Source organism: Zootoca vivipara, chromosome 5 (genome assembly GCF_963506605.1).
Source record: "Zootoca vivipara chromosome 5, rZooViv1.1, whole genome shotgun sequence".
Taxonomy (NCBI): domain Eukaryota; kingdom Metazoa; phylum Chordata; class Lepidosauria; order Squamata; family Lacertidae; genus Zootoca; species Zootoca vivipara.
The window spans coordinates 75,049,055-75,074,860 of NC_083280.1; the positions used below are offsets into that span (position 1 = coordinate 75,049,055).

General features: G+C 43.1%; 1 protein-coding gene across 17 annotated transcripts; it reads left to right on the plus strand.

Moving 5' to 3' along the window:
• The first annotated feature begins 325 nt into the window (after positions 1–325).
• On the plus strand, positions 326–24,106 carry SLC16A9 (solute carrier family 16 member 9). 17 transcript variants are annotated; one of them, XM_035137992.2, is made up of 11 exons: positions 326–409; positions 3,780–4,034; positions 5,239–5,316; positions 6,336–6,417; positions 6,927–7,031; positions 10,158–10,216; positions 12,369–12,597; positions 19,255–19,398; positions 19,811–19,906; positions 21,740–22,651; positions 23,138–24,106. In XM_035137992.2, the coding sequence occupies exons 7-11, from the start codon at positions 12,402–12,404 to the stop codon at positions 23,320–23,322; spliced, it is 1,533 nt and encodes a 510-aa protein (XP_034993883.2). In that variant the 5' UTR covers positions 326–409; positions 3,780–4,034; positions 5,239–5,316; positions 6,336–6,417; positions 6,927–7,031; positions 10,158–10,216; positions 12,369–12,401; the 3' UTR covers positions 23,323–24,106. The 17 variants fall into 17 exon arrangements, with proteins under 17 accessions (XP_034993883.2, XP_060130953.1, XP_060130955.1 ...); XM_060274970.1 differs by having other exon boundaries at positions 3,780–3,894; XM_060274971.1 differs by lacking the exon at positions 326–409 and adding an exon at positions 11,121–11,610 and having other exon boundaries at positions 3,044–4,034; positions 10,020–10,216.
• Positions 24,107–25,806: the final 1,700 nt, after the last annotated feature.

The window sequence follows — 25,806 nt, forward strand, 5'->3', positions numbered from 1 at the left end:
CCTCAGGAAGCATGTGCTTAAGGCTACAATCCTATACCCACTTTTATTTTATTTTTTACAAGTAAACTATGGACACCCTCAGGATAGTTAATTAAATTTAAAACCATAAATATTTAACAAAACAAAACACAAAAAAGCCAAACAGAATAAAACAACCACAGTGAAAATTAAACTAAACAAAGCAAACTACAGCAAAGCATTAATACGGTAAATTGAAAGCCTTATTATTAATATGCCTGAGGAAATAACGATGTGCTGACCTGTTGCCAGGTGAGTATTATCAGTGGGAAGGAAGGAACAACATCACAGGAGGAGTGTTTCCACCTCGCTGCCTCTGGAAGCCTAGCAAGTTGCTGCAGGAGACGGACTCTGAGCAACATCATGGGGCAGAGGGGTTTCCAGGACCAAGGTAAAACTGACAAGCTCCCTTGCTATTGTTGCTATTGCCAGGAGGTATAATCTGGGTGATGCGATCATGTTATATTTATAGTACTTAAATGCTGTCTTTGTGTATATTTGCTATTATGTTGCACTGTTATGAAATTGGTTGATGTGGGAACATGTTTTAGTTGGCTTGCAAGGAGCCTTCAGCTCGCCACCTTTTGCAATGAGAGACATGTAGAGGCGAAGGGCTGCTTTTGTGGTATGAACACATGCGGGGGCCCTGCATCGTTATGTCACCTCAAGCAGCAGCATGGGCCCCTCCAAACAGTGCCACTTCAAGGTGAAGGCTGTGTTTTGTGCTCAAGGGCACAGCCCAGGCCCTTCCACAATAGCACTCCTTCCACTTGTCCACAAAGGCAAAATTCCCCGGGGACGCACACCCTAATGAAATGTGCACTCCCATCGCTGGCTTGAGAAGTGGTGCGTGCATAACATTAACCACAATCCATGTCTACCCCATATCTACTCTTTTGTTCCTTATGAAATACTGTGTCCCCCAAAACAATTTTGATCCAAATTGAGAAATAGAATGAACTACCGTGTTTCCCCTATTTTAAGACATAGTCATTTTATAAGACGTAGCAGGATTTTTACACTTTTGCGGAATTAAGCCATACCCCGAAAATAAGCCATACCCCGAGCCAGCGGAACCCAGCATGCCGGCCACGGCAGGAAAAGAAGGGGTGCTGGGTTGGTGCCCGGAACTGGCTACTGCTGCTGCTGCAGCAGCGCCGCTTAGAATGAGACCGCCGAGCGCCCCAGCAGCGGGACCGACAAAGCGCCCAGCAACACAGCACGGAGTGCCCTAAGCCACAGCCACAGCAGCAGCAGGAGGAGGATTCAAAGTGCTATAGAGCACCGCTGGGTCCCGGAGACTCAGGGCGCTCCGCGCGGCGCTGCAGGGCACCAACCCGACAAGCCGCCTCCTCTTTCTGCCGTGGCTCGGCACCTGGAACTGGTTGCTGCTGTTGCTGCTGCTGAAGCGCCGTGCAGCTCTCTATCCGTCCTCGCCCTCAACTGCTAATTTCTCCCTCACACACGGGCGGGGGGGGGGAGAAGCAGGAGGAGGCACAAGCACCGCGCGCTCGGCCCTCTTTCGGCGTCGCCAGGCGAGCCGTGCTGGGAGCCTCCCCACTCTTCCCAGAACTTTTTTCCACTCGGGCAGAGCGCCCGGACGGGGAAACCCCTCGGCATCGGGAGCCCTGCTGGCCCCTTCCGCGCCGCCGGAATGTTGTGGGGCCACATGGCCCGAAGCAGAGCAGCGGCGGGTGACAAGCGGCGGCAGGAGCCACGCCGCCGAAACGTTCTGGGGCCACATGGCCCAAGGCAGAGCGGCGGTGGGAGGCAGCGGGAAGTAAAGGGCAGAGCCGGGCAAAAGAGCTCGACACTTGCGTGTTGGTTTGCCCTGGTTCCCACAGACCACTTCCCGTCAGGAAAATGGCAGCGGCAACCGTGGCAGTGGCGGTGTTAACGGCGCCAGGAAGAGGAGGCGGGTGCAGTCCGAGGCATGGCGCTGCTCCGCTCTCCGCCTGGCTCAACTCATTTTTGCGGGCGGCTTGTGTGAGTGGATTTCTAGTGTCTGGGTCGGCGCGCCTGAAAGGGAAGGAGGGGAGCCAAGGAGGGAGAAAGCAGGGCGGGAGACGGGAGGCCCGCAGCCCTTCTGCGCCACCAGGGCGACAGGCGGCGGGAGCGCTGCTGGCCCCTTCCGCGCCACCGGAGCGTCGTGGGCTGCATGGCCCAAGGCAGAGCGGTGGCCGGAGGCCCGCGGCCCCTTCCGCGCCACCGGGGCGACAGGCGGCGGCAGAAGCACTGCTGGCCCCTTCTGCGCTGCCGGACCGCACGGCGAGGAGGCCTGCCGCCCCAGCGCCCGGAACCGTGGCTGCAGAGCAGAGCGCTCCGCAGCGCCAAGCACTCAGAGCGCCCAGCAGCGCTGGGCGGAGCGCCGAGCCAGCGGCCTGGCCTCTTCCTGCCTGCCACCCCACCACCCGGAACCGGCAAGGAGGAGGGGAAAGGGGCACCTGGGAAGGAGTCGGGAGGGCCCTTGCTGCATGAGCCATGGGCACGCGGCTCCTTCCAAGCACAGTGAACGCTGCGCCTAGCTTTGAGCAAGAGGCATGAAATGGACGCAGCGACGAGGGTGATGGCTGCGCGGGCGGTGGCCGCGTCACATCTCCTGGCGGCCGTGGGGGCTCTCGGTGCTGCCTTGCCCGGGCCCCGCATTCCCCGGAGGCCTTCCGCCTCGCCAAGCTCGGCCGGCCTCATGCGGTGGGTGGAAGGCGCGCGGGTGGCCTGTCTAAGGCCGGGCGGGATCCCTCAGCCCTGCTCATCTTTATGCATTTATTTCGCAAAACACCCCCCCCCCAATAAAGCAGCAGGAACTTTGGAGCAGTTGGCGGGGGGGGGGATGGGAGAAAGATTTAAAAAACCAAGACAAAGGCATCACCTCTTCCTGGCCCAGCCAAGGAGGCCTGCCGCCCCACTGCCCGGAACCATAGGTACCATAAAAATATAATAAAAATAAGACATCCCCTGAAAATAAGACACCGTGTGTTTTTTTGAGGAAAAAAAGTTATAAGACGGTGTCTTAAAAAGGGGGAAACACGGTAGCAGCACTTCAAGCTGCAAATGTGTACATAGCAATGAATGCAAGCTTAAATGTTAGGAAACCTGGTCTTTACTGCCCTAATCACCCACTTCAGTAACTCTATCTTAGAAAATAATGTAAACAGAAAAGTGCCTGGGAAATTCCCTCTTATCCAGGCTTCTGCTTTTTCCTGGTACTAGAAGGAATGGTAAGAGGGAAAGGACCTAGCCCTGCTTTGCTTAAATATAGAGAAGGGAAGAGTTATCTTGCTTTTATCAATTTTAGGGGTTCTTATAATATACCACACGTGACCCTTGAATCCTTTGCCAAGTCCTCTTATTTCCTGGTGTACGAACAATGGAGTGACCCAGGGTGTGTAGCTCACCCTACGAACTTTTATTGCCCCACTTTTAACGATACACAAAGTTAACGGAGATTTCGCTGGAATGCAAGAGACTGAGAAGCACCTCTATGGCCTCTTTCTGCATGCGAGAGGCAGAAAGGTATAGGTTTGAGTCTGGGAGGCGAGATTAGGCTGCTTTAGGAAGCTTGGAGTGAAGTGTGTGCACGGTGCCAAATGCAGAACATAAAAGCAAGCGTATAGAAATGCTGCAATGTATGTCTTGCCTTCACAATCGCTTTTGCAAAGCCAGCACTCTTCAGCTGCTACCTCCATTGTGTCAGAGAAAGCTGCTCCGAGATTAAAGGACAAAGCAGATAACTCTCTCTTTTGTGTGTGTTTTAAACCAAGGCAACTCATTCTGCTCCACCTAGCATTAGAAGCATCAGCATAAAGAGATTCACGACAAACTTGACCCGCGCAAAAGAGAGCCAACCGAAGAAAAAGCAAGCCTGTCGTTGCCAAGGTGTGCGTGTGCAGGGCTTGGAGGTGGAGACGTGTTCGAGGTGCTTAAGAAAACGCGTACCCCCCCTTTTTTTTCCAACGGGGTGTTTTTTAAAAAGTGACTTTTGCGGTTCGGGTCTCCTCCCGTGAACGCTTGAAAAGGTACTGGCGGCTGCCTATGTCTCTCTCTGTGTGTGTGTTAACTTCACCCCTCGCTGACCCCGGCGCGCGCGACGGAGAAGCCGTGGGGACGCAGGGAGGGAGGTGAGGGGCTCGCCGCCGCCAGCTCTTCCTCCTCCCGGGGGCAGCAGCACCCAGCAGCCCCCTTCGTCCGCTTTACGGCGGCATTTCCCGCCTGCTGCTCTGCCCATCCCCGCCGCCCCTCTCTCTTCCTGCAGGGCCAGCCGGCCAGAGGTTTATGGGGACAGACGGAGGCGCCTCAGCTCAGCCGCCTTCTCTCTCTCTTTCTCTCTCCGGCGGCGGCGGCGGCGGCAGCCCGAGCCTCTGCAGCGCCGCCTTTTTCCTCAGCAGAAAGGAAAACACACACAACACACGCACACGCCCCACACGCTCGCTTAGTTGCAACCGGTTTGTACCGGCCGCCGGCTCTGGCTGCCTCCACACGGCAGCGCCTCCCCGCCGGAGGATGAAAGCAGCCCGGGAGGGGCGGCGGGGGAGAAAGAGCTCGGCGCTGGAAGGCGGCCTGCGCGCCCACCGGCCGGCCGGCTAGCTGGCTCCCTCTCTCCCTCCAGCAGCCTCTTTCGGCCTGAGGGCGCAAATAAATAGAGGGCCGCCCCCCGCCTTGGGGGTGGGTGGGATCCCTGTCGCTGCAGAGCGAGCCTTCCTTGCTTGCCGCTCCCCCCACCCCCCGGGACGGCGGCAGGTAAATAGAGGGGTGGGGGGGGGCGACAGAGGGAGAGCCCCGTGGGAATATTTGGGTGGGGGTTGTGGGTGGGTGGGGGTTGCTGTGTCACACTGGGGGCTGGGGCGGGAGAGGCAGCAACTTTAGCAGCAGGGAGGTGGTAGTGGTGGGGAATTAAAATATAAAAATATCCCTAGCCTGGACTAGGGATGTGCAAAGGGGAGCCAGTCTGGAGACTGCTGCAGTGTCGTGGGCTGCAGACGCTGGGAGGTTAAATTCTGCAAGCCCAGATTGAGCCGCTTGCTGTGCTTTTTCAACGAGCAAGTCGCTCCCCCCCCAAAAAAAATAAACGAGCCTCCAATTGAGCACATAGCTTTTGCTCAGGTTGCTTCTGCAGGTTGCAGATCTCCCCGTGCACCACCCCCCCCCCCGTCGTAGTGCGATTTGCTGCTGAGCAAGCATGCATTGGACTATGATGTTAATTAACTTCTTCTCTTTTTGCAGTAATGCTATGGCAGGGCCGCGGCGAAAGCTTCATTTCCTGGTTGTCTGCACAGGGGGATTCTAGCCAGCTTTCGTGAGGTTAACTTGCTGATATTTGTCCTTTCTTAGGCTCTCTCTCTCTCTCCCCACTGTACAAAGCTTAATACTAAAAACTCATTCAGGATCTTTCAGCTTGTTATCCCGCAAACCTCCCATGTGCATTGATGCCATTGTGTAAACAAGCAGAAATAGAAGATGCAGGGCTCTTAAAATGCAAAGCCTGGAGAACCTGCATTCCTCAAGTTCCGGTTAGAATTGTATGTTGTGGACAATCAGCGCACTATTCCCAAGTTAATTTTGTCCCTGCACACTGTACCCACTGTCATTTGGAAGAGGCATGCTTGTTTTATGTTATGTGAACGCAATGTGTTTTCTTGTGGTTAATGAGCTACAACTGTCAAAGATGGGTGTCCCACCAGTGACTCATAAGCGAAAAAGCTGCATATGTTCTGGGAGAAGGAAATGTTAACACTGCTAAATAGGCTACTTTTGGAGTTTGGGTCTCAGGCTGGTGCTAAGGAGCCCTATTGATGGTTTAACCAACTTTAAAATATAATTTCGATAGAGCAGGGGTGGCCAACTTCCAAGAGACTGCGATCTACTCAGAGTTAAAAACTGGCAATGATCTACCCCCTTTTGGGGGGGTTCAGGTCAGGTCCTCTTTAGGGAGGAGGAAAGCGATGCTGAGCTTTTTTTTAGGAAGGAAAACCCTGCTTTTGGTGGTTCAGGTCAAAATTGTTGAGCTTTTTTTAGGGAGGAAAGCCCCATTTTTTAGGGGTGCAGGGCTTCTTGGGGGGGAGCCGATGATCTACCGGTGATCTACCACAGACATCCAGTGATCCACTGGTAGATCACGATCTACCTGTTGGACATGCCTGCAATAGAGCATTTAATACATTACTGCAATATTATTTGCCCTTGCAAGGCTCTTGCTCTCTTTTTGCTGATGGAAGAGCTAAGAGGTGGTTCCACTTCAGTCATTTGCTGAGTGCTAGGATTTGAATCCAGAGTGCAGAGTCCAAATTTCTTTCCAATAAATTCTTTTTCTTTGGTCATAGTTCCAAGATAAGCTGCAAGCTCATACCTTAAACGAGAACGTCACAGTGCCTTAAGGACAACAAGGTGTTCCTTTTTTTAAAGGTACTTTAATTTCCACATGCACTTCCACATAGGTTTATCGTGTCGCCTCTTTTTAAAATTTCATTCTGGAGACTTAATCAAGTGTATTGTTAACATTCAAACATGAGGATATCACTGTGTCTAAGCCTATCCTCAGCTTGCCTCAAGATACCCTGGGAGTTAAAGGGTATAAATGTGTTGAGGCTGAAGTGCATGTTGTCTTATGACAGCCTGGAGTTCAGTGTGTGTATCTGGAAGTTAAGATTATTTTGAAGCTTCATTTTGTAAAACCAGTTTTATATATGAGGAGGTTTTTCTCCTTCACAACTAAGTGTTAAAATACTAGAACTGCCCCCCCCAATTAAAAACAACCCCCTCCCATGTTTCTTATTGGTTTGCCCCCTGATGGCACTCCAATATTCTTGAAGGCTGTCTTTTATTAGACTATGATTTCGGTTTTTGTTGTCAGCAACTAAGTGGACTAAGTAAGGAGACAGTCTTCCTGTTTTGTTGTTTTTTGTTGTTGTCAGTTGTGGATTAAGTAAGAAGGAAGGATTGGAAACATCAGGAAGCAGATATGCCAGACACTTAAGGCTGCATTGCTAAAGTTAGCTGACTTGCTGTGACCACTTCTGGTAAGTTAAACCTTTTTCTTTAATTATCCTTGCATTTTCCACATTTTCCTCTGCTTGTGTGCCACCCTTTCTCCAAGATGCTCAGGAAAGGATATGTAGGATTATCTAATTTTATCCTCTCAACACTTTCTCTCTGTTTCTGTCTCTGTCTCTCTCTCTCTCTCTCTCTCTGTGTGTGTGTGTGTGTGTGTGTGTGAGAGAGAGAGAGAGAGAGAGAGATAGATGGATGGCCATCCAGTGAGTTTCATGACCAAGAGGATATTTGAACCCAGTTATCATGTGTACTTGACTAAAACTCTATCCTATAACAAGGTGTAGGCAGAAATTCGGATACAACCAACTAGTGGTTCACAGAATTCTTACAAGCAATGTTGGGCTATGTGAACCTTGGTCTCCTTCAACAAAACAGTTCTTATGTTAAGCAAGAATGCATACTCAGGATGACTTAGTGCAGATTAGTTGTGCTTTAACTGTTCAGAGGTCTTGGTTATTCAGTTCTGCTGTGCAAATTGAAAGCACTTTAATGGGCCATGGGGAATCTAGTTTAAAAACCAAACAGTAAACCAAACAACACTATAGTTGGTAACTCCTGCACAATATTATATTGGTTGTCAGTGTGTTTTTTTCGGTCTGTGTGCATGGTGAGCTGTATAGCATTGCCTTGATCTGACTTCTAGATAAGTGCCGAAGCATGTTAAAATAAGACTGCTTCCCTCAGTTAACAATTGTTACCTAAACAAACACAACTAAATCAATGCAAACATTTAGTGTTTATTTTCTAAAAGTATTTTCAGCTGTTTAATGTTGGATATCATGAAAGCTCAGTACAACCTCCCCTTAGTCTTATTAGTGCAATTCTGTGTAGCATTGCATTATTTCTTTGCTACTGTTTATCGATTTGACAGTTTTGGGAAAAAGAAGACACTTGGCAAAAAGTTATTGTGAGTGAATAGAAATGTCTGAAAACAGGAACAATAATCCTTGTGCTCTGCTTCTCTGCACAAAGTGTTGAAGTGGAAATAATTAGTTTCTGTTTAACCAAGAGCGTGATAGGATTGCAGGCTATTGACAACTGTGCTTTCTAGAGTGTTGGGCAAGAGATGTTAAACTTAACCACAAACGGATAGCAGATTTTATCTGGAAACCAGGTAACATAAAAGATCACTTATTAGTGATCTCTGAGAATGTGTATTGTTTGTCATATGCAGTTCTGAAGTGGTTTGAGGATACTGTGAGGTAATAAATAGTTTAGATCTGTGTATCGTTTAAGAGGAAGTTTGCTGTAAGGGGAAGGCTTAGGAGAACAACCCTATAAAACCCTGCATCCCTTCTTTAAAGTAAGAACCCAGTTGCATGGACTTACTGAAATGGAGACAAGACTCTGAAAGGAGTTGACACAGATTGTGGCATGTAAGATTACAGCTTTCAGATGTTAGACTTTGTAACTAAGATGTCAGCTGGCAGCTTGATTCTAGGAGCCATTGGAAATGCTTCTTGCTATTTAGCAATCCAGTGATGTGCTTTTTATTTATTTAAACAGTAAGCTCATTTCCTCCTTCTGGTTATATTTTTCAGAAGCCATGAAATGTGAATTGGGAAATACATTTATTTTATGAAATCTAGCCTTTGGTAGACAAGGACCCTGATCCAGTGAATGCAAATGTTTTAAGTTGCACTGGAACTAATGGCACAAATTAGTCACAGCTATCTGGTATCCAACACTTTCACAGGGACTTACCTGACTATAGTGGGAGTAAGTTCCTTTAATCATTAGGACTTGCTTCCTGAGAGGATAGATAGAATCAAATTACATGCCAAAACTTAACTTTAGCAGAAACGGGGCCAATCGTAGAGGAGTTAAATATTTTCTTTACAGCTTTCTGATTACCAAAGAAAGAAGACAACTAAATGAAAGCTTTAAAAGAGAGCAGAGAAACCCATGGAAATTGATGGATATGACTAATGTGAGTCCATTAATTTCAGTGTGCCTACTGTGACTAGAAATTAGCTGGATGCAACCCTATTTTTTCAGTAGCAATGGTTAGAAATATTGAGTGGTCAACAATTGCAAAGGCAATAATGCTATGAGTAAAACGCCACCAATGACTAGCATATGATTTTCAAATGTTATAATATTAATTTTTGGTCATTCGTATTTTAGTAACCATGAACTCTTGTACACTTCTCAAGTCTGGTATGAGGTTCTTTTAATCCTTAGCTTTCTACCCTCTTAGCCCCACTGCATACCAGTACAAATGTAAATATTGATGCAGATCATAGCACCTCACACCTGTGTTTGTTGTATGTAGGTTGGCAGACATCTAGCAACTTTTTGTGGGGATGCTTCTTGCCCCCAACCCCATGCATCAAGCTGTTTTTGGATGGGATATTTTTTTTTTGTGGGGAAGCTGCTATATTTGCTTGTTTACTTCATTTGCAAAGAGAAGTGCCCCAAAACAACCCCTACTTCTCATAAAACAGCTAAGATAGTATGGTGGCTAAAAGTGTGATCTGGGAAGATCCAGTCTTGCTCTTATAGCTACAGACTAACTTGAAAGGCTTCAGGCAACTCACTGTTTTCTCAGTCTCAGCAACCCAGACTTCAGTATGGGGTTATACTGGCCTATTTTACAATTGGAAGGGTTCCTGAGATAAGTGTACATGAAGTGAACATGTGGGATCCATTACATAAATGTTGTTTGTTGGTTATAATTAAGTAATATTCAGTTCCAAACATTGGGTTTAAAGGTCAATATCTATCTTATCTATATGGGGGAAAATTGATTATAGATTAAGGACAAGTCATTGCAAGGCAATAAATCAAATCAGCAGTCACCTTAGAGTTCTGTAAATCATTATAAAATATTGCAAGTTTCAAAGCTTGCTTGCATTGACCTCCCTTTTTACTTTCCTTCGGTCCAAGGCTGCTGTCGAGAGCTTGAGTGATGGTAGGAGTTGGGTCATGATTTTTCTTTCTGCTTGTTCCAGAGAATATGATCTTTTGAAGTCGGTATGAAAGTGTATAAAAATCAACCTCATACCAGAATTTCCTATTTCCATGTTCATTCCTGCTTCTTGGTACAGTAAGAGTTGCTTCAGTTTCATGTACCTGATATTTCTCTGCAGGCTGAATTGCCAAATACACCAAAAACATCATGTTCTAGAAGACTGAATGACAAGATTCTGTAAGTAGTATACTTTCCCCTTTTAATAAGTACTATGCAACTTTATAATATTTATACGGAAGGCCTTCCTTCCTTCCTTGATTTTCTTTTAACTTGAAATTCATGATGCAATTGATATTTCTATGTCCTTCCCATTGTAATTCTGACTATCCTTTTACTAAAATTAATCATTATTTGTAATACTTATTTTGCATCCTCATGCCTTTTGACATTTGGATATACTGTATTCAGTTTCTGTAGAAACAAAGATTATGGTAAATTCTCTGTCTTGGGAACCAAAACATCTGATTGTTTTCTTGTTAGTTACAGTCATACCTCGGTTTAAGTACGCTTCAGTTTGAGTACCTTCAATTTAAGTACTCCACGGACCTGTCTGGAACGGATTAATCCACTTTCCATTACTTTCAATGGGAAAGTTCACTTCAGGTTAAGTACGCTTCAGTTTAAGTACTCCGCGGACCGTCTGGAACGGATTGATCCACTTTCCAATACTTTCAATGGGAAAGTTCGCTTCAGGTTAAGTATGCTTCAGGTTAAGTACAGACTTCTGGAACCAATTGTGTACTTAAACCGAGGTACCACTGTACTTTGTATTACACAACATGACTTCAACTATCTTTGGAAATTCAGATTGTGTTCACATGAGGCTCCCGTGTTGCCCTATACATGGTACATAGTCTCAGAATAGCCAACGCTATCCAGCAATTGTGGCATCCTTGTGCCTTCAAAGCAAGCAAACATGTTCCTTTCTGCCTCCTTGCAAAACAAACATTTCTCCAAACTTTGGTTCCACAATGTGAGGCCAACAGCAAGTTGCAAGTGCTCTTAATGGGAACTTCTGACCAGGCATGATGTTGAGATCAGTATGCAGATGACACCCAGCTCTACCTTTCTTTTAAATCAGAACCAGTGAAGGCGGTGAAGGTCCTGTGTGAGTGCCTGGAGGCGGTTGGAGGATGGATGGCGGCTAATGGATTGAAGTTGACAAGACAGAAGTACTGTTTTTGGGAGACAGGAGGCGGGCAGGTGTGGAGGATTCCCTGGTCTTGAATGGGGTAACTGTGCCCCTGAAGGACCAGGTGCGCAGCCTGGGAGTCATTTTGGACTCACAGCTGTCCATGGAGGCACAGGTTAATTCTGTGTCCAGGGCAGCTGTCTACCAGCTCCATCTGGTACGCAGGCTGAGACCCTACCTGCCCGCAGACTGTCTCGCCAGAGTGGTGCATGCTCTGGTTATCTCCTGCTTGGACTACTGCAATGCGCTCTACATGGGGCTACCTTTGAAGGTGCCCCGGAAACTGCAATTAATCCAGAATGCGGCAGCTAGACTGCTGACTGGGAGTGGCCGCCGACACCACATAACACCGGTCCTGAGAGATCTACACTGGCTCCCAGTACGTTTCCGAGCACAATTCAAAGTGTTGGTACTGACCTTTAAAGCCCTAAACGTCCTCGGTCCTGTATACCTGAAGGAGCGTCTCCACCCCCACCATTCAGCCCGGACACTGAGATCCAGCACCGAGGGCCTTCTGGCGGTTCCCTCATTGCGAGAAGTGAGATTACAGGGAACCAGACAGAGGGCCTTCTCGGTAGTGGCACCCGCCCTGTGGAACGCCCTCCCACCAGATGTCAAGGCAATAAGTAACTATTCTACTTTCAGAAGACAGCTGAAGGCGGCCCTGTTTAGGGAAGTTTTAATGTTTGATGCTGTACTGTTTTTAATATTCGGTTGGAAGCCGCCCAGAGTGGCTGGGGAAACCCAGCCAGATGGGCGGGGTATAAATAATAAATTATTATTATTATTATTATTATTAAAACACCATTGACAAATATTTCATTCAATAAAGCTGAAGTGGCTACCAGGTCATTGTTATATCAATTCTAAGACCATGGTACCCAATCCTAGGCAATCCGAACACCACCTGTTAGCAGGATGAGACTTCCAGGTTTTTAAAGACACTTGGTGTATGTTGCAAACTTTTAGATCTTTGTATATTTACAAGATGCTCTTAATGGAGTTTAGGCAACTGGGTCAACTAAGAGCCAGTTCACATAGTATGTATTTCCCAGTGGATCTGTCTCCAGTTCTCTTGGTGCTCTGTGTTCCTTCTTACCATCTCTGTTTTCTATTTCTTTGTATTCTTTTATATAGAGCTTCTTCTGACCCTTGAATTCATCCTGGAAAATGGTGTTCCAGAAGTCACCAGATGGTGGATGGGGCTGGATGATTGTACTAGTGTCCTTCTTTACCCAGTTCCTGTGCTATGGCTCTCCATTAGCTGTTGGAGTTCTATATCTAGAATGGCTGGATATTTTTGGAGAAGGAAAAGGAAAGACTGCATGGGTTGGCTCCCTTGCAAGTGGAGTTGGACTACTTGCAAGTAAGTCTTTTAGATAAAGCATATGGTTGCTTTAAAATGCAGTGTTTACTTATTAAATGCTTTTCAAATGCATATATGTGATCTTTAAATTTCTGGCCTGAAAGAAATGAATTCTTTTAAGAATAGTTATTTGCATATATTAGAATAAGAATATAAAGAAAGAAAATGTCATTTGACTGTCGTCAAGTTGAAAATATGCAACTTTTGAGAAATTGCAAATAACTATTTAAAGTAAATTGGCATGATGGCTTGGTAAGGATTGATCTCTAATGAAAGTTAGGCAAGCATATTCTCTTTCCTGATAACATGCTCTGGATTGTGTGGTTTTACCCAGAAGCTACGGTAGTACCCAGCACTGAATTCAATTGAATTTATTCATAGTAATTGTTCTTAAGATTGCAAGCTTAGCAGACAGTAGGAAAGCCAATGTAGATGTTGCTGAAGCCAGCTTGTGTGAGCAGTGTAATAATATTTGACGTAAGAAGATGGAAGATTGCAGCAGCTATTTTCAGGGCTAGAAAACATGCAGTTTTTCAAATAATAGAAATAGCTATTGCAGTCTTATACAATTACCGTATATTCCGGCGTATAAGACGACTGGGCGTATAAGACGACTCCCTCAACTTTTCCAGTTAAATTATAGAGTTTGGGATATACTCACCATATAAGAAAAACGACCCAGTGTATAAGACGATCCCCGACTTTTGAGAAGATTTTCCTGGGTTAAAAAGTAGTCTTATACGCAGGAATATACAGTATCTGCTTCAGGTGTTAGTTGAAACATGAAACAAGAAATAGAAAACCTTCAGAAGTGAAACATCTGCACCAGCTTTTAATGCAAATAGAAAGTCAAGTTTTGTAAGCTCACCACAACCCGAAGGGGCTATGTTTATTTTGGAAATAGTTCAAATGGTAGGTACCATCCAGAGAAAGTTGGGCATATGTCTGATCTTTTGAAATGATTTTTCAGTGTTTGCGGTATTTTTAAATACTGCACAATTCAGTGGAGGGACAAGGTGCTGTGAAAAGTGAAAATTTCTTACCCTGGTCACTGAAAAGTTCAGTAAGGAAGCAGACTGTTTTCAACCTGCAGAGCTTTCTCTGAAATTCTATAGGTTGAAAACTTGATTTTTTTTAAAAAAGCAAACAACTTGAATTTGTAATATAATTGTAAGCTGGACTCTGTAATCCTTTGAGCTCTCAAAGCCAGGCTGTGAAACTAATTTTCTTAAATGTAAGAATTTGATGTACCAGCTTTTATACAATTCCACATGATATCTTCGCATTTAACAGTGAGTGTTGTAGCTTAAAAAGACCTACTACAGTTGAAACTCGGAAAATTAGAATATCGTCAAAAAGTGCATTTATTTCAGTAACGCAACTTAAAAGGTGAAACCAATATATGAGATAGATGCATGACATGCAAAGCAAGATATGTCAAGCCTTTATTTGTTGTAATTGTAATTATTTGCCATTAGGCGGGTCAATTATAAATGGAATGTAATTAATGAAATGTAATAGCGATGTTTATTTTTGTATTATTGTAACTATTCGTTTTATTACTGTGGAATTTCCAAAAGAAAGCATTTGTAAAAATTAAAAGAAAAAAAGTTGCATTACTGAAATAAATGCACTTTTTGACAATATTCTAATTTTCCGAGTTTCACCTGTATTTATGGGGCATCTCAATTTAAACTGTGGTTTCCAGTTGTAGTTTTGAGGCAAGCTGATTGCACAGGCAGAGCTTTCCAAACTGTGTGTCGCGACACGTTAGTGTGCCGGCTGCAGTGTGCAGGTGTGTCGCGCAAATCTCTCCACGTTAATCCTGGGGTTGGAAGGGGGTTAGTTTAACGTCCAGTTTGCTAGTAAAACTGAATTACAAAATGATGCACGTCTAAAAAGTGTGTCACCAACATGAAAGTTTGGAAAACTCTGGTGTAAAGCATTGATTTGGGTGTCGTGGCAAGGTGAATAAAATATGTACCTTCTGCAAAAACTGTTCTAGGCCCTTATAGCATGGCTGACAGAGACAAAATTTGTTGCAGAAGGTCCCACACAACCGTATCCCTCTCTTCTCCAGTACGAGCTCCAGTTCAATACTGGGATTTAGTGTTTGCCTTTATATCCTGCATTTCCTCTAAAGAGCTCAAGGTGGCACATGGAGTTCTGTCCTGACCTCTCATCCTCACTACAACTCTGTGAGGTGGATGAGAAAGAGAATAACTGGCCTAAGGGCTCCATGGCTAAATGAGGCTTTTAAACTGGGCCTCCCCAGTCCTAGCTTGGTACTCTGTATCACCAACACCACATCACTCTGGCTCTCAGGGATTCAATCCAAGACAGGATTTTGCCTTAAAATATGATTTTAAATATTTTTTTATGTGGTGGTGAAGTTTGGATCAAAATATTTATCACCAGTGCTTATGAAGAAAAACACATCACCCTTAAAGTGATTTGCTGGATTTCAAGGAGTGGGTCATATGGACATCATATTTAAACTTTAGAAATGGCATTGCCAGCTGCAGGAGGGAGGGCTATCCTGTTTCCCTCTCCATGGCAACCAAGGCTCTTTGGAGGTGCATCATCAACCAAAGCCAGGAAGATGTATAGCAAAACATCCAGCCTAATTTCCCAAGTCGTAAACTCTTGTAACAGCCCTGCTAGTGAAAAAAAAACCCCACTTGATTTCTTCTCTTACAGTACAAGGAGTTTTAGGTAATTATTAGTGAAATGGAGCCTCATTTATTGAGGCTCTTCTAAATGTTAGATGTGCAAGGGATAACAAATTTGGATAACCAAGAGCTGGTTACTGAGAATTCTTCTTTTTCTGGCATTATCTATAGCTGTATATAATAAATGTACTGGTTTTGTGTAAATGAACATTTATTATTTAAAATATTATGGGGTGAAAACCCTCATATTTTTGCAAGTCCTGTCATGATTAATTTTCCCCATTGATTTAAATGATACTAAAGTGTGCCTAATTTAGTTTGGATCCAGCCCATTGTGTTTATTTTTTAAAGCAAACGCAGTTTTTCTCTCTTCCTTGGCCTTTGTGCTGTGTTATTACTGTTTATATACCTATAATTATTATCTATATTTTAGATGTAATGCTCATGAACATTCAAATGAAAGCATGAAGCTTTTGCTCTTGAATTCTGACATCTACATTGGTGAGATCTAAATCTACCATCAGTTTCTCCTGAACCTTTGGGGCTTGGCAGCAAATAGTTTTACGGAGTATTACCGGAAGAAATACCAAGAAAAAAGTTTTTACCATTAACCATGGCTTTAATGCCTCCCTTAAATATCTGGAAATTCAACACTTTAACTGTGTGTCTGCTACCAAAAATGGAGCCCCGTGTTTGGCTCTCATTTCATAAAACTAAAAAAAAAATTATACCTATGTCCTCAAATTTCCCCATGCCTTCTGCCAGCAGCCACCAATGCGGGAACAGGGAAGGGAACATAATGACATGGAAATGTCTACCAGACATTGCAGAGGCAGAGGACAGCTGCTGCTAAACCACAGAGCTTCCATCATTGGCAGCAGCTTCTAGTTTAGCATAACTTCTACTTCGGTCCTTAAAAGTGCATACTATCTTGGTTACTACCGGTATGCCCTATTTCCCCAAGCAAACCAGAAGAGCATATAGCTAGAGATGGCTTATAGTTCCCCTCCCTTCAGAATAATGAAGAGTCAACAGCTGCTAGCATGCTGTCCTGGCCCAAGGCAGATACCCATGAAGCACAGCAGTCTGGTGGTTGCAGCACTATGGAAAGCTCCAAGTGAGCAGCTGTGCTTTGGCAAAAGCTGGAGGTGGAGTGGGGTCGTTTGAGTCCATCTGTCCCATTCATCCAGCCCATGGCTCCACTCTCCTGCCTGAAGAATGCATGTTTTTAAAGGGCCAACTCACTGTCCAGAAGGAGTGCTTCCTTCTGCATCGACTTCCCTAGGTAAAGTGGGCTTATGGGGATGATGTCTACAAGCATCCTGGTTCAGGTTCTGCAGCCTCCTGACCACCAGACTCAGGCTTAGCCTGTGAACCCTGGTCTAGTGTTACAGCAGCCCCAGATTCATCAGGCTCATCCCCCTCTGACCAGAGTTTGAGTCCAGGACGGTAAAGCATTTGTATATTTTGTCTTCTGCATGCACTTCTGTAGGTCCAGGCTTAGGTCTCCTGCCTATGACCGCATGCACTGCCAGGTCAGACATGCTTACCATGCTAACAAAGCTCTTTGATACCTTGTCTATTTCTTACTAAATAACTTGCACTAATACAATCCCATTGCTGGTATGTGGTTGCAGTTTGCAACTAACTCACACTTTTTGTAACAATGTAGCACATCACTTAATTCATGACAGCTCGTTAAGATAGTGGCAAATTAGTCTATTCTGAAGTCTTCCATAGTACTCCCATTTCTGTGACGTGCTATAAAATTTGCTGTGTAAGTAGACCAGTGTTTCTCAACCAGTGTGCCTCCAGATGTTTTGGGACTACAACTCCCATCATTCCTGACCACTGGTCTTGCTAGCTAGGGATGATGGGAGTTGTAGTCCCAAAACATCTGGAGGCACACTGGTTGAGAAACACTGAAGTAGACCACTTTAGAGTTAAGCCTTTTAAAAACCAGCTCAGTGAAAAAACTTAATACATTATGCCAGCCTCTTAGCAAGCAATAACTGTTTTCCTGCACATTGCCTGGCACACTGGTAGTTTCTACTGATAGTTTCCACATTTAGTTTCTTTAAGGGTCCCTGTCAGCTCCAGTTGAATGAAGAGTTGTAGAAGACTAAAGAATCCCGACTTGGAAGCAGGGACCTGTTGTCTTGTACAGTTCCTTGCTGCATTAGTACAACTCTTCTGTTAATACTCTGTTAATATTATCTTCTATTTAAAAAAAATTCTAAAAAGAATTTCTAAAAAAGTTGAAGATTTTTGGGGAAGGTATCTATCTGCCTGGCTATTGTGAGAATAGAATGCTGGACTTAGATGGTTTTAGGCCTGATTCAGCAGACCTCTTCTTAGGTCCTTGAGTGATGCTCAAGGTTTACTGAAATAGCAGAAGAATGTTGTAATGATAGAGAGGGTTTAGTTTCTGGATTTCTTGTGATACGCCATTTTTACCTTTGCCATTAGATCAAACATCCACTGGGGTAAGCGCTGCCAGCATAGAACTGTACATCTCTTTTGTTTACTTGGTCAAGCGAAATAATTAAGAACAACTTTTTCTCTGGTTGATATCCTAGCCGTGCTTGCTTAGAAGCAATTTGATGGAAATATTTATGCTTATGTTTCCTGCCCCCCTTTTAAGATTACAGCATTTTTGTCTCATCAGTTATGTATGCCCCTGATCAAATAGCATGTCTGCTTCCAAGTCCCTACTTTGAGTCTAGGCATGTAGGAAGTTGCCTTATACGTCAGAACAATTGGTCCATCTAGTGTGATAATGTCTACACTGACAGCAGCTGTGCATGGCTCTGACAGGTGACTTTCCTAGCCCTAACTTGAGATGCTAGGGATTGAATCTAGGATCTTGGGACCTTTTGCATGTAAATTATGTGTTCTACAATATCTGGCAAACATCTGGAAAGATTTGTAGGAAAAAATACTTTAGGAAGTTTGCAAGCAATATGTATTTATTTATTATGTTCTTTTGGGTTTAAACAACTATTTTATTCATCTGAAATGTGAGCTTTGAGGGCTCTTTTAGTAGCCAACCTAGACGCAAGAGAGGTAATAAAGAACATTGTGGCTAGAGAAAAGGGATTTGTCAACAACACACCATAGAGAGTGGCACAGTGGGAGCGTGTCTCACATAAAGCTGCTCCCCTGTAAAACTAGTTGCATACAAAGTTAACAGTTCTTGATCAAACATATTTTCAGGGTGGGTGTCCTGACTGGAGAGAGGGGGGTACCTAGTGAAACTTCAGAAATTCAGGCAGGACTCGGGTAGCAACCTCTTATCCTGCACGAGGTCACAAGGCCGGGGAAAGAGGTTCGGTTTTTCAGAAATCGCCTTGCTAATTTGCCTTGTGAATGCTTTGGGGACAGTAATGCATTTCTGCCCGCTTTTATAAGTTTAACATGTTAAGTGTGTAAATACATGTGTAAGCCCTCATGATCCATACAGAGGAGATTGAAGTCCAAAGGATATAGTTAAAATCAAGCATATTCTTAAATAATAAATTCGTGCTTTTTCAAGTGTAGCTGTGCAATACTCTTTGTTATAAAACTGCTTACCGGTAATTTGTCACGTAGCTCGAGGAGATCCAACAATGGGTATACTAGGTGGAAGCACTAACCGTGCCACACTGAAGATGAACTACAAGGACTACAGAATTATTTCAAACTCTAGTTGGGCAGAGATCACATGGGGAAACAAATGTTAATGAAAGAGTAGGTAGCCTCATTGACTCTTGGAACCATAACTGGACCTTCATTCCTGGTTCAGCCAAGGCATAAACAACTGATTGGAAACAGAGAGGTGATCCCAGTTCCCCATGTGCCATGGATCTTTTTAAAAATAGATGCCTTCTTTCATATTGAGAACAATTCTGCTAAGGGGAGAAATCTCTTTAGAGCTTGCTTATGGAACATGATTTTCTTTTCTGTTCTTTCCTTTTCACAACTCACTCCTCTTGTTCTTAAATAGGTCCTATTTGCAGTACATGTGTATCTGCTTTTGGAGCAAGACCTGTAACAATCTTCAGTGGATTTATGGTTGCTGGAGGTTTGATGATGAGCAGTGTTGCACCCAATATCTACTTCCTGTTTTTTTCCTATGGAATTGTTGTTGGTAAGAATAAATTTTGAATAACCCCTAAACTAAAAAGGGGGTTGGAAGGGGTTGTGTGTCTCGATTTCAAAATTAAAATGTCAAATCTCCCTTTTATTAGTAGCAGCAAAGAATTATTATTATTATTATTTTATTTCTATACCAATTAATGTATAAAAAACATCACTAAGCTGCGTACAAAAAAACTGAAGCAACAACAGACAACTTAAATCTTGTGCAGTGTTGAGGAATTCAAAAAAGGCTTGTAGGCAGCTGCCTCTTGCCTTCTTCATGTGAATGGAGGTTATGTAGCGTTGCACTTCCAAAATGGCTCTTTCTGTGCTGTTTTAATTTAATGAATCAAAGCTGAACCATTAGCAATGTTAATAACAAGAGTGCCTGATTCTTTGTGATTAATGCTTTGCCTTTTTAGGACTTGGGTGTGGCTTATTGTACACAGCAACAGTAACCATCACATGTCAGTATTTTGAAAAACGCAGAGGCCTTGCACTTGGTCTAATTTCAACAGGTATGGTTTTTATCTCAATTTTGAATAACCTCATACTGGTTTAATACTTAGTTTAGTACATTAGCTGTGATTATTGCATCTTAAGTCTCATAGATAAGTGTAACTGTTTTGAATTGGGTTGCAAACCATGTTTTGCATCTATATTTGGTAAGCATTGTATTTGTTCTGAGCAAAAAAAATCAGGTTTTCCTACCTCTCCAGCATCTCAGCTTCCTAAGTCACAAGCAGGTCCTGTAGGTGCCTCTGCCTTGCAGGGGAAGAGCTTGTCTAAGCAAGCTAAACCATGGGTTCATACATAGGTCATTTGGTGCCATGAGAATGATATCTTTGCATAGGCACTCACTTCTCCCCTCCATTCCTTTCTTCATATACTCCACTTTAACTACTTTCTTTTAGTGCAAACTCTGGGTTTGTGCTTGCCCTCCAAACCATCTTCATATCTTCATTTGCTCTCCTGGTTTGTAAGGCAACAACAAGCAATAATTTTGCTGATTTGGATGTACTGTAATGGTTTGTGGTGAAGAAGTAAGCAAGTAACTGAAGCAGAATGTGAGATGGAAAGGGGTGGCAGTGCACATCAGAACAGGGCATATGTCCTTAGTGCCATACCATGGTTATGGCTTATATCCAAATGAAGTCTTAATATTTGTGCTCTTAATCCTGGCAGTAAACCTTGGTTAAGCAGTATATGTGCATTAGGCCCAAGACTACAGTAGTGAAGAAGTACAAAGGATTAGATCATGAATCTGCATCAGACTGTAGCCCACACATTTCAACCTCACTTCCTTTAGAAAATGCCTGTTTTAAAATCCAGACTTTTATGCATTTTGATTCCATAAAGACACATTCTGATCTCTTTTTATGAAGCTTTCTTTGTTACTTTTTGCACCAGAGATTATTCTCTAGAAAGCAGTGTCCCTTACAGATGTGTAATTGTAACTTTTCAGCATTAACTGGTCAGAAAATCGGCATTATCTAAGACACACCTAATCCCTTTGTACCATGCCTGACAAATAAAAATGAAAAGAATCCAAAACTACCAGATTTTATGAATATACTTCTGGCAATTTTTCCACATACCTAATTTGTCTTCAGTTAATTCATGTTTATTATCAGTCAGTCAGTTCAGGTCTTATACATCAAACAAAAATGTTCTTAACAGAAATATTTAATTTTAAAGCAGGTAGTACATGATATATGGTAGCCATGCCTGTATTCTCAAAGAAAGAGGAAACATACCACCCCAAAAAGTGAACACAGATTTGCATTTTTTTAAATACACATGCTAATTTATATGTAGAGATTGAAACTTAGAAATGCTGACTATAATTTATATAGAAATAAAGTGCATCTCATCATAGCAAGGGAGACTGTAAACAAAATTTTGAGTTGGACAACCTGCCAAATAGAGAACTGGTACTTGTAGACATATAGCCACCCTAACATGGTTGTTTATTTATTTAAACATATCTGTTGCCTTTACAAAGAAAATTTATGTCCATAGTGATGTCCAATGCAATTATCAATTCATCTATTATTGTAACTATTTAACTTTGCCAAGCACATCCACCATGGTAATTGCAGCCCTTCAGCCATGGCATAACAACCCACAGAGAAGCTTGATAAATTTCCTGTTTTTGCTTGCCTGCCTGGGAGTTCTCGAGTTCCTGCCAGGCCACAGCATGGGCTGGAGTTCTTTGTTCAGCTTGATGAAGAGGCCTGAACTGTGTTACAGTTTCATAAATCACATGTTCAGTCAGTGGATTGTGTGGAGCTTTGATGTCGCAGGATATTTTATGAACTCATTTATATGTTTCCATTCTTTCCTTTCAGGATCAAGCGTTGGGGTTTTCGTATATGCAGCATTACAGAGGGAGCTAATTGAACTTTATGGATTAGATGGGTGTCTGCTTATTGTTGGTGCATTGTCTCTAAATATATTAGCGTGTGGGAGTCTGATGAGACCTTTGCAGTCGTGTGGCTCTGCCTTACCAGAGAAGCCAATCCTCGAGAAGGTTCCAGATCAATACCTCATTTATAATGAAAGAGAAAAGAACGCTTATGAAGAAAATGTACTTGAAAAAGCCACCAGTGAAGGAAAAGGTATGAACCAAACATCCTGTGGTGACTGCAAGCAGGAGCCAGCAATAACTAAGAACAATCTATTAACGATAACACCACACGAGAGAGAGACTTACAGACGGAAAGTTGTAGAACGGACCTATTTCTGTAAACAGCTTGCCAAGAAGAAATGGCAGTTATATTTAGACTACTGGGGGGAAACGCTGGGACTTTTTAAAAACAAAGTATTTTCATCACTTTTTATTGCCATCTTCTTCTTTGACATTGGCGGCTTTCCTCCTTCGTTGCTCATGGAAGACATTGCAAGAAGTTCCAATATTGGTGAAGATGACTGTGTCATTCCTCTCATTTCTGTCATAGGCATCATGACTGCCATTGGGAAACTTGTTCTAGGAATACTGGCAGATTTTGAATGGATTAATACCTTATATCTATATGTCCTGACTTTGATACTGACTTCGGTGGCACTAGTTTTGATTCCGTTTGCCCAAAATTACATCACACTGGCAATACTTTCAGGGGTTTTAGGTTTTCTGACAGGCAATTGGTCCATTTTCCCATATGTTACAACAAAGACTGTAGGAATCGAAAAATTAACACATGCATATGGCATACTGATGTTCTTTGCTGGACTTGGAAACAGTCTTGGACCACCAATTGTAGGTAAGGCTGTGCTTTAACAGGCATATATAATTATTCTGAGGTACTTTACAGCAGTTTGTCTGCTCTCAATTTCTACCTGTTCAGTACTCAATTTCATAAGTTCACTCATGTCTCCATGATGCAGCAGCCTATTTGGCAGAACAGTAACTATGGTTTGTAGATTCAGACACAATAGCAAACTACTGCAAATCGTGGCCCCCGAAGCAGCCTCAAACTGTGGGTTAATGTCCTGGTTTGACAGCCCCTTGTAAGCCACAACTTAGCTAGTCTGATGTGGCACCTGAATGCTGACAATGTGTTGCTTCCTTTGCTTGTGCGGAATATTTGTTTTACAATGACACTGTTTTCATTGGAAATGCAGCAAGTATTCTTCCTTTTACTTTTTAACTGCCTGGCTGCGAGGGAGGTAGTAGGTTGCTTTATTGATCTGTTCTGTAAAAACTACTTCTGACAGCTTCTTTCTCTTTTTTTTTGGTTGCTTTTCAGGTTGGTTTTATGACTGGACAAAGTCTTACGACATGGCATTCTACTTCAGCGGACTTTGTGTTCTGTTTGGAGGGCTGCTTCTGTTGGTGGCAGCACTGCCATGTTGGGACACCATGAACGGTAGCAATCAAGCTGAAAAGCCACTTCCAAATATTTACTCCTACAAAGTTGCTTCCAGTGTGTAGGTGACAAGTGCGGAACAGTTGCTCCTCTTTTTATACTGCACAGCAAGATATTTTTAGTAATTTCCTCACTTATTTATAGGCTAAAAAATCCCCCACAAAACATTTTTATACTACTTCGAAATGCTTTTAGCCAGAGCCTTTTGCCTGGATGGCGCACCCATTGCTGGCTGTGGCAGATGCAGCTCTGTTTTGCCTTGCTGTTGCCAGCGGTGCTGGAAACCGTAGGAGGAGAGGGGGCTGTTGTGCTCAGATCCTGCTTGCGGGGTTCCTGATTGGCCACTGTGAGAACAGGATGCTTGATTAGATGGGCTACTGGCCTGATCCAGTAGGTTCTTAATTCTTCACAATCGGAAAGCCCTGCTTGTGCCTATACAGCTGCATTACAGCCTAAGGGCTTTAATGTGTGTCCTTGAGCTCTACTGCACACGTGGAGCTCCTGTTGCAAGGGCTTGTTCACACATAGATCCTTTGTGTATACATGAAAGTGCACATAGGTTCTGATACGCAGCCAGCAATGTTCTGTGACTTCCTTTTTCTGACACAGTATATACAGTACTACAGCTTCACAAGTTAAATATTTTTCCAATGGAACAAAATGTATTTTAAACCGACCTCTTGCTTTTTTTTGTCTTTGACAAAAGACGGCACATTGCTTCTCTCTTCAGAAATCTCAATAACTATGTAGTGAAAGACCTTTAAGACAATCGGACCATTATCACCATGAATGTAATACGAATTTGAAGTGCTTGCTTCTTTGGTAAGGTAAATGCTTTCTGTTATACAATCTCATGTGTTGCCACAAGCAGGATTTGGGTCACATTACTTGTGAAGTGAACAGTATGGCATGAATTGCACTTCTAAACACCACTGAAGATGCTGCTGTCCAAATATTTTACATTTCACTTCTCCAAAAAATGTGTTAAACCAAAATCTGTGAAACCAAGGAATAAATATAAGTTCTGAAACAACCACATGATTTTGAAATAGTTTCACCCTGTGTCAAAATTCCATTTTAGCAAAACTTGAAGGTTACTTTATTTTTTATTTTTTTAAAAAAAATACCCAAAACAAAACTATAGGCTCTTAAGTTTCAGGAATTTCACTTTTAAATGATCAGATATTTTATGGTTGCAATTGGCAAGCAATCAGCCAATAGTTTGCCCTATATAGGCTTGATAGAAACAACTGGTGCTGGCATACAGTATCAATTTCTTTGTAGACTGTTTCTGTTTATTGTCATTCAGCTCTTTATGCCAAGCACAACAACATGGAAAATTTTGCAACATGGGGGGGAAAACAACAACCTCAAAGAAGTTTACAAAAAGGTAATACAATTAAATTATTGCTAAGAAGAATTAACCACAATAATTTAAGGATTTCCAAAAGTTAAAGTAACAATAAACTAAAAACATTAAAACTCACACCAACTTTCTAATTATCTGGGTAGGCTTGTCTAAACAAAAATGTTTTAGCAGGTGCCAAAAAGAGTATAGTGAAGGTGTCTGCCTGATATAGGCTAGATGTTCCAAAGTTTAGATGCTGCCACACTAAAAGACTGAGTTCTTACAAAGGGGGAAAGGTTTCTTATGTGGCACCCATAACAGTGCTAGTCCACTGGCTGAAGTGGTGGTCCCATGTTTTTACCGGCTTCATATACTAATGGTAACACCTTGAACTTGGCCTAGTAGCAAATTGGCAGCCAGTGAAAATATCTGAGGACATGTTTGTATGCTGACAGGGACCTCAACTCCTGTCAGCAATCATGCTGCAGCACTCTAACTTCAGCTTCTAGATCGAGCAGAAGGGAAACCCCACATAGGGTATTTTTCACATAAAGCTTTCAAAAAGACACATTTTCTTATCAATGATAAAATCAAGGGGGAAGAGGATAATTTTTGAGTCTGAAATGGTTATGTGATTCAGCTCTTGGTGCATCAGCATCTCAAGTAGTTCAGAGATCCCAGATGTTTGCTTTGTAACACAAAAAACCGAAGTAAAAACTGAGGCGGTCCTTCATTTATGCAATTTATTCAGTAGAGGGCACCACTCAGCAGAGCAGAGGTTGTAAATACAAGACTGACATACAAGTGTTAAAAGCAGACCATCATAGTATATAAAGTGACACCAAACCACTGCCGGATTTACGTATAAGCTAAACAAGCTATAGCTTAGGGCCCCACTCTCTTGTGGGCCCCCCAAAAAAATTAAAGAAAAAAACCTGGATGTACATTTCCAAAATATAAGATAAAAAACAAATAAAATAAAACCTACATACAACAACAATGTTTTGTGTTGTGTAGGCTCCCATTTGTTATGTGCAAATGACTTTAGATACCTACCCTGTTTCTCATATTTTAAGGCATCCCCATAAAATAAGCCATAGCAGGATTTTTAAGCATTCAAGGAATATAAGCCATACCCCGAAAATAAGACATAGTGATAGGCGCAGCAGCAATGCTGGCCGCGGCAGGAGGAGGAGGAAAA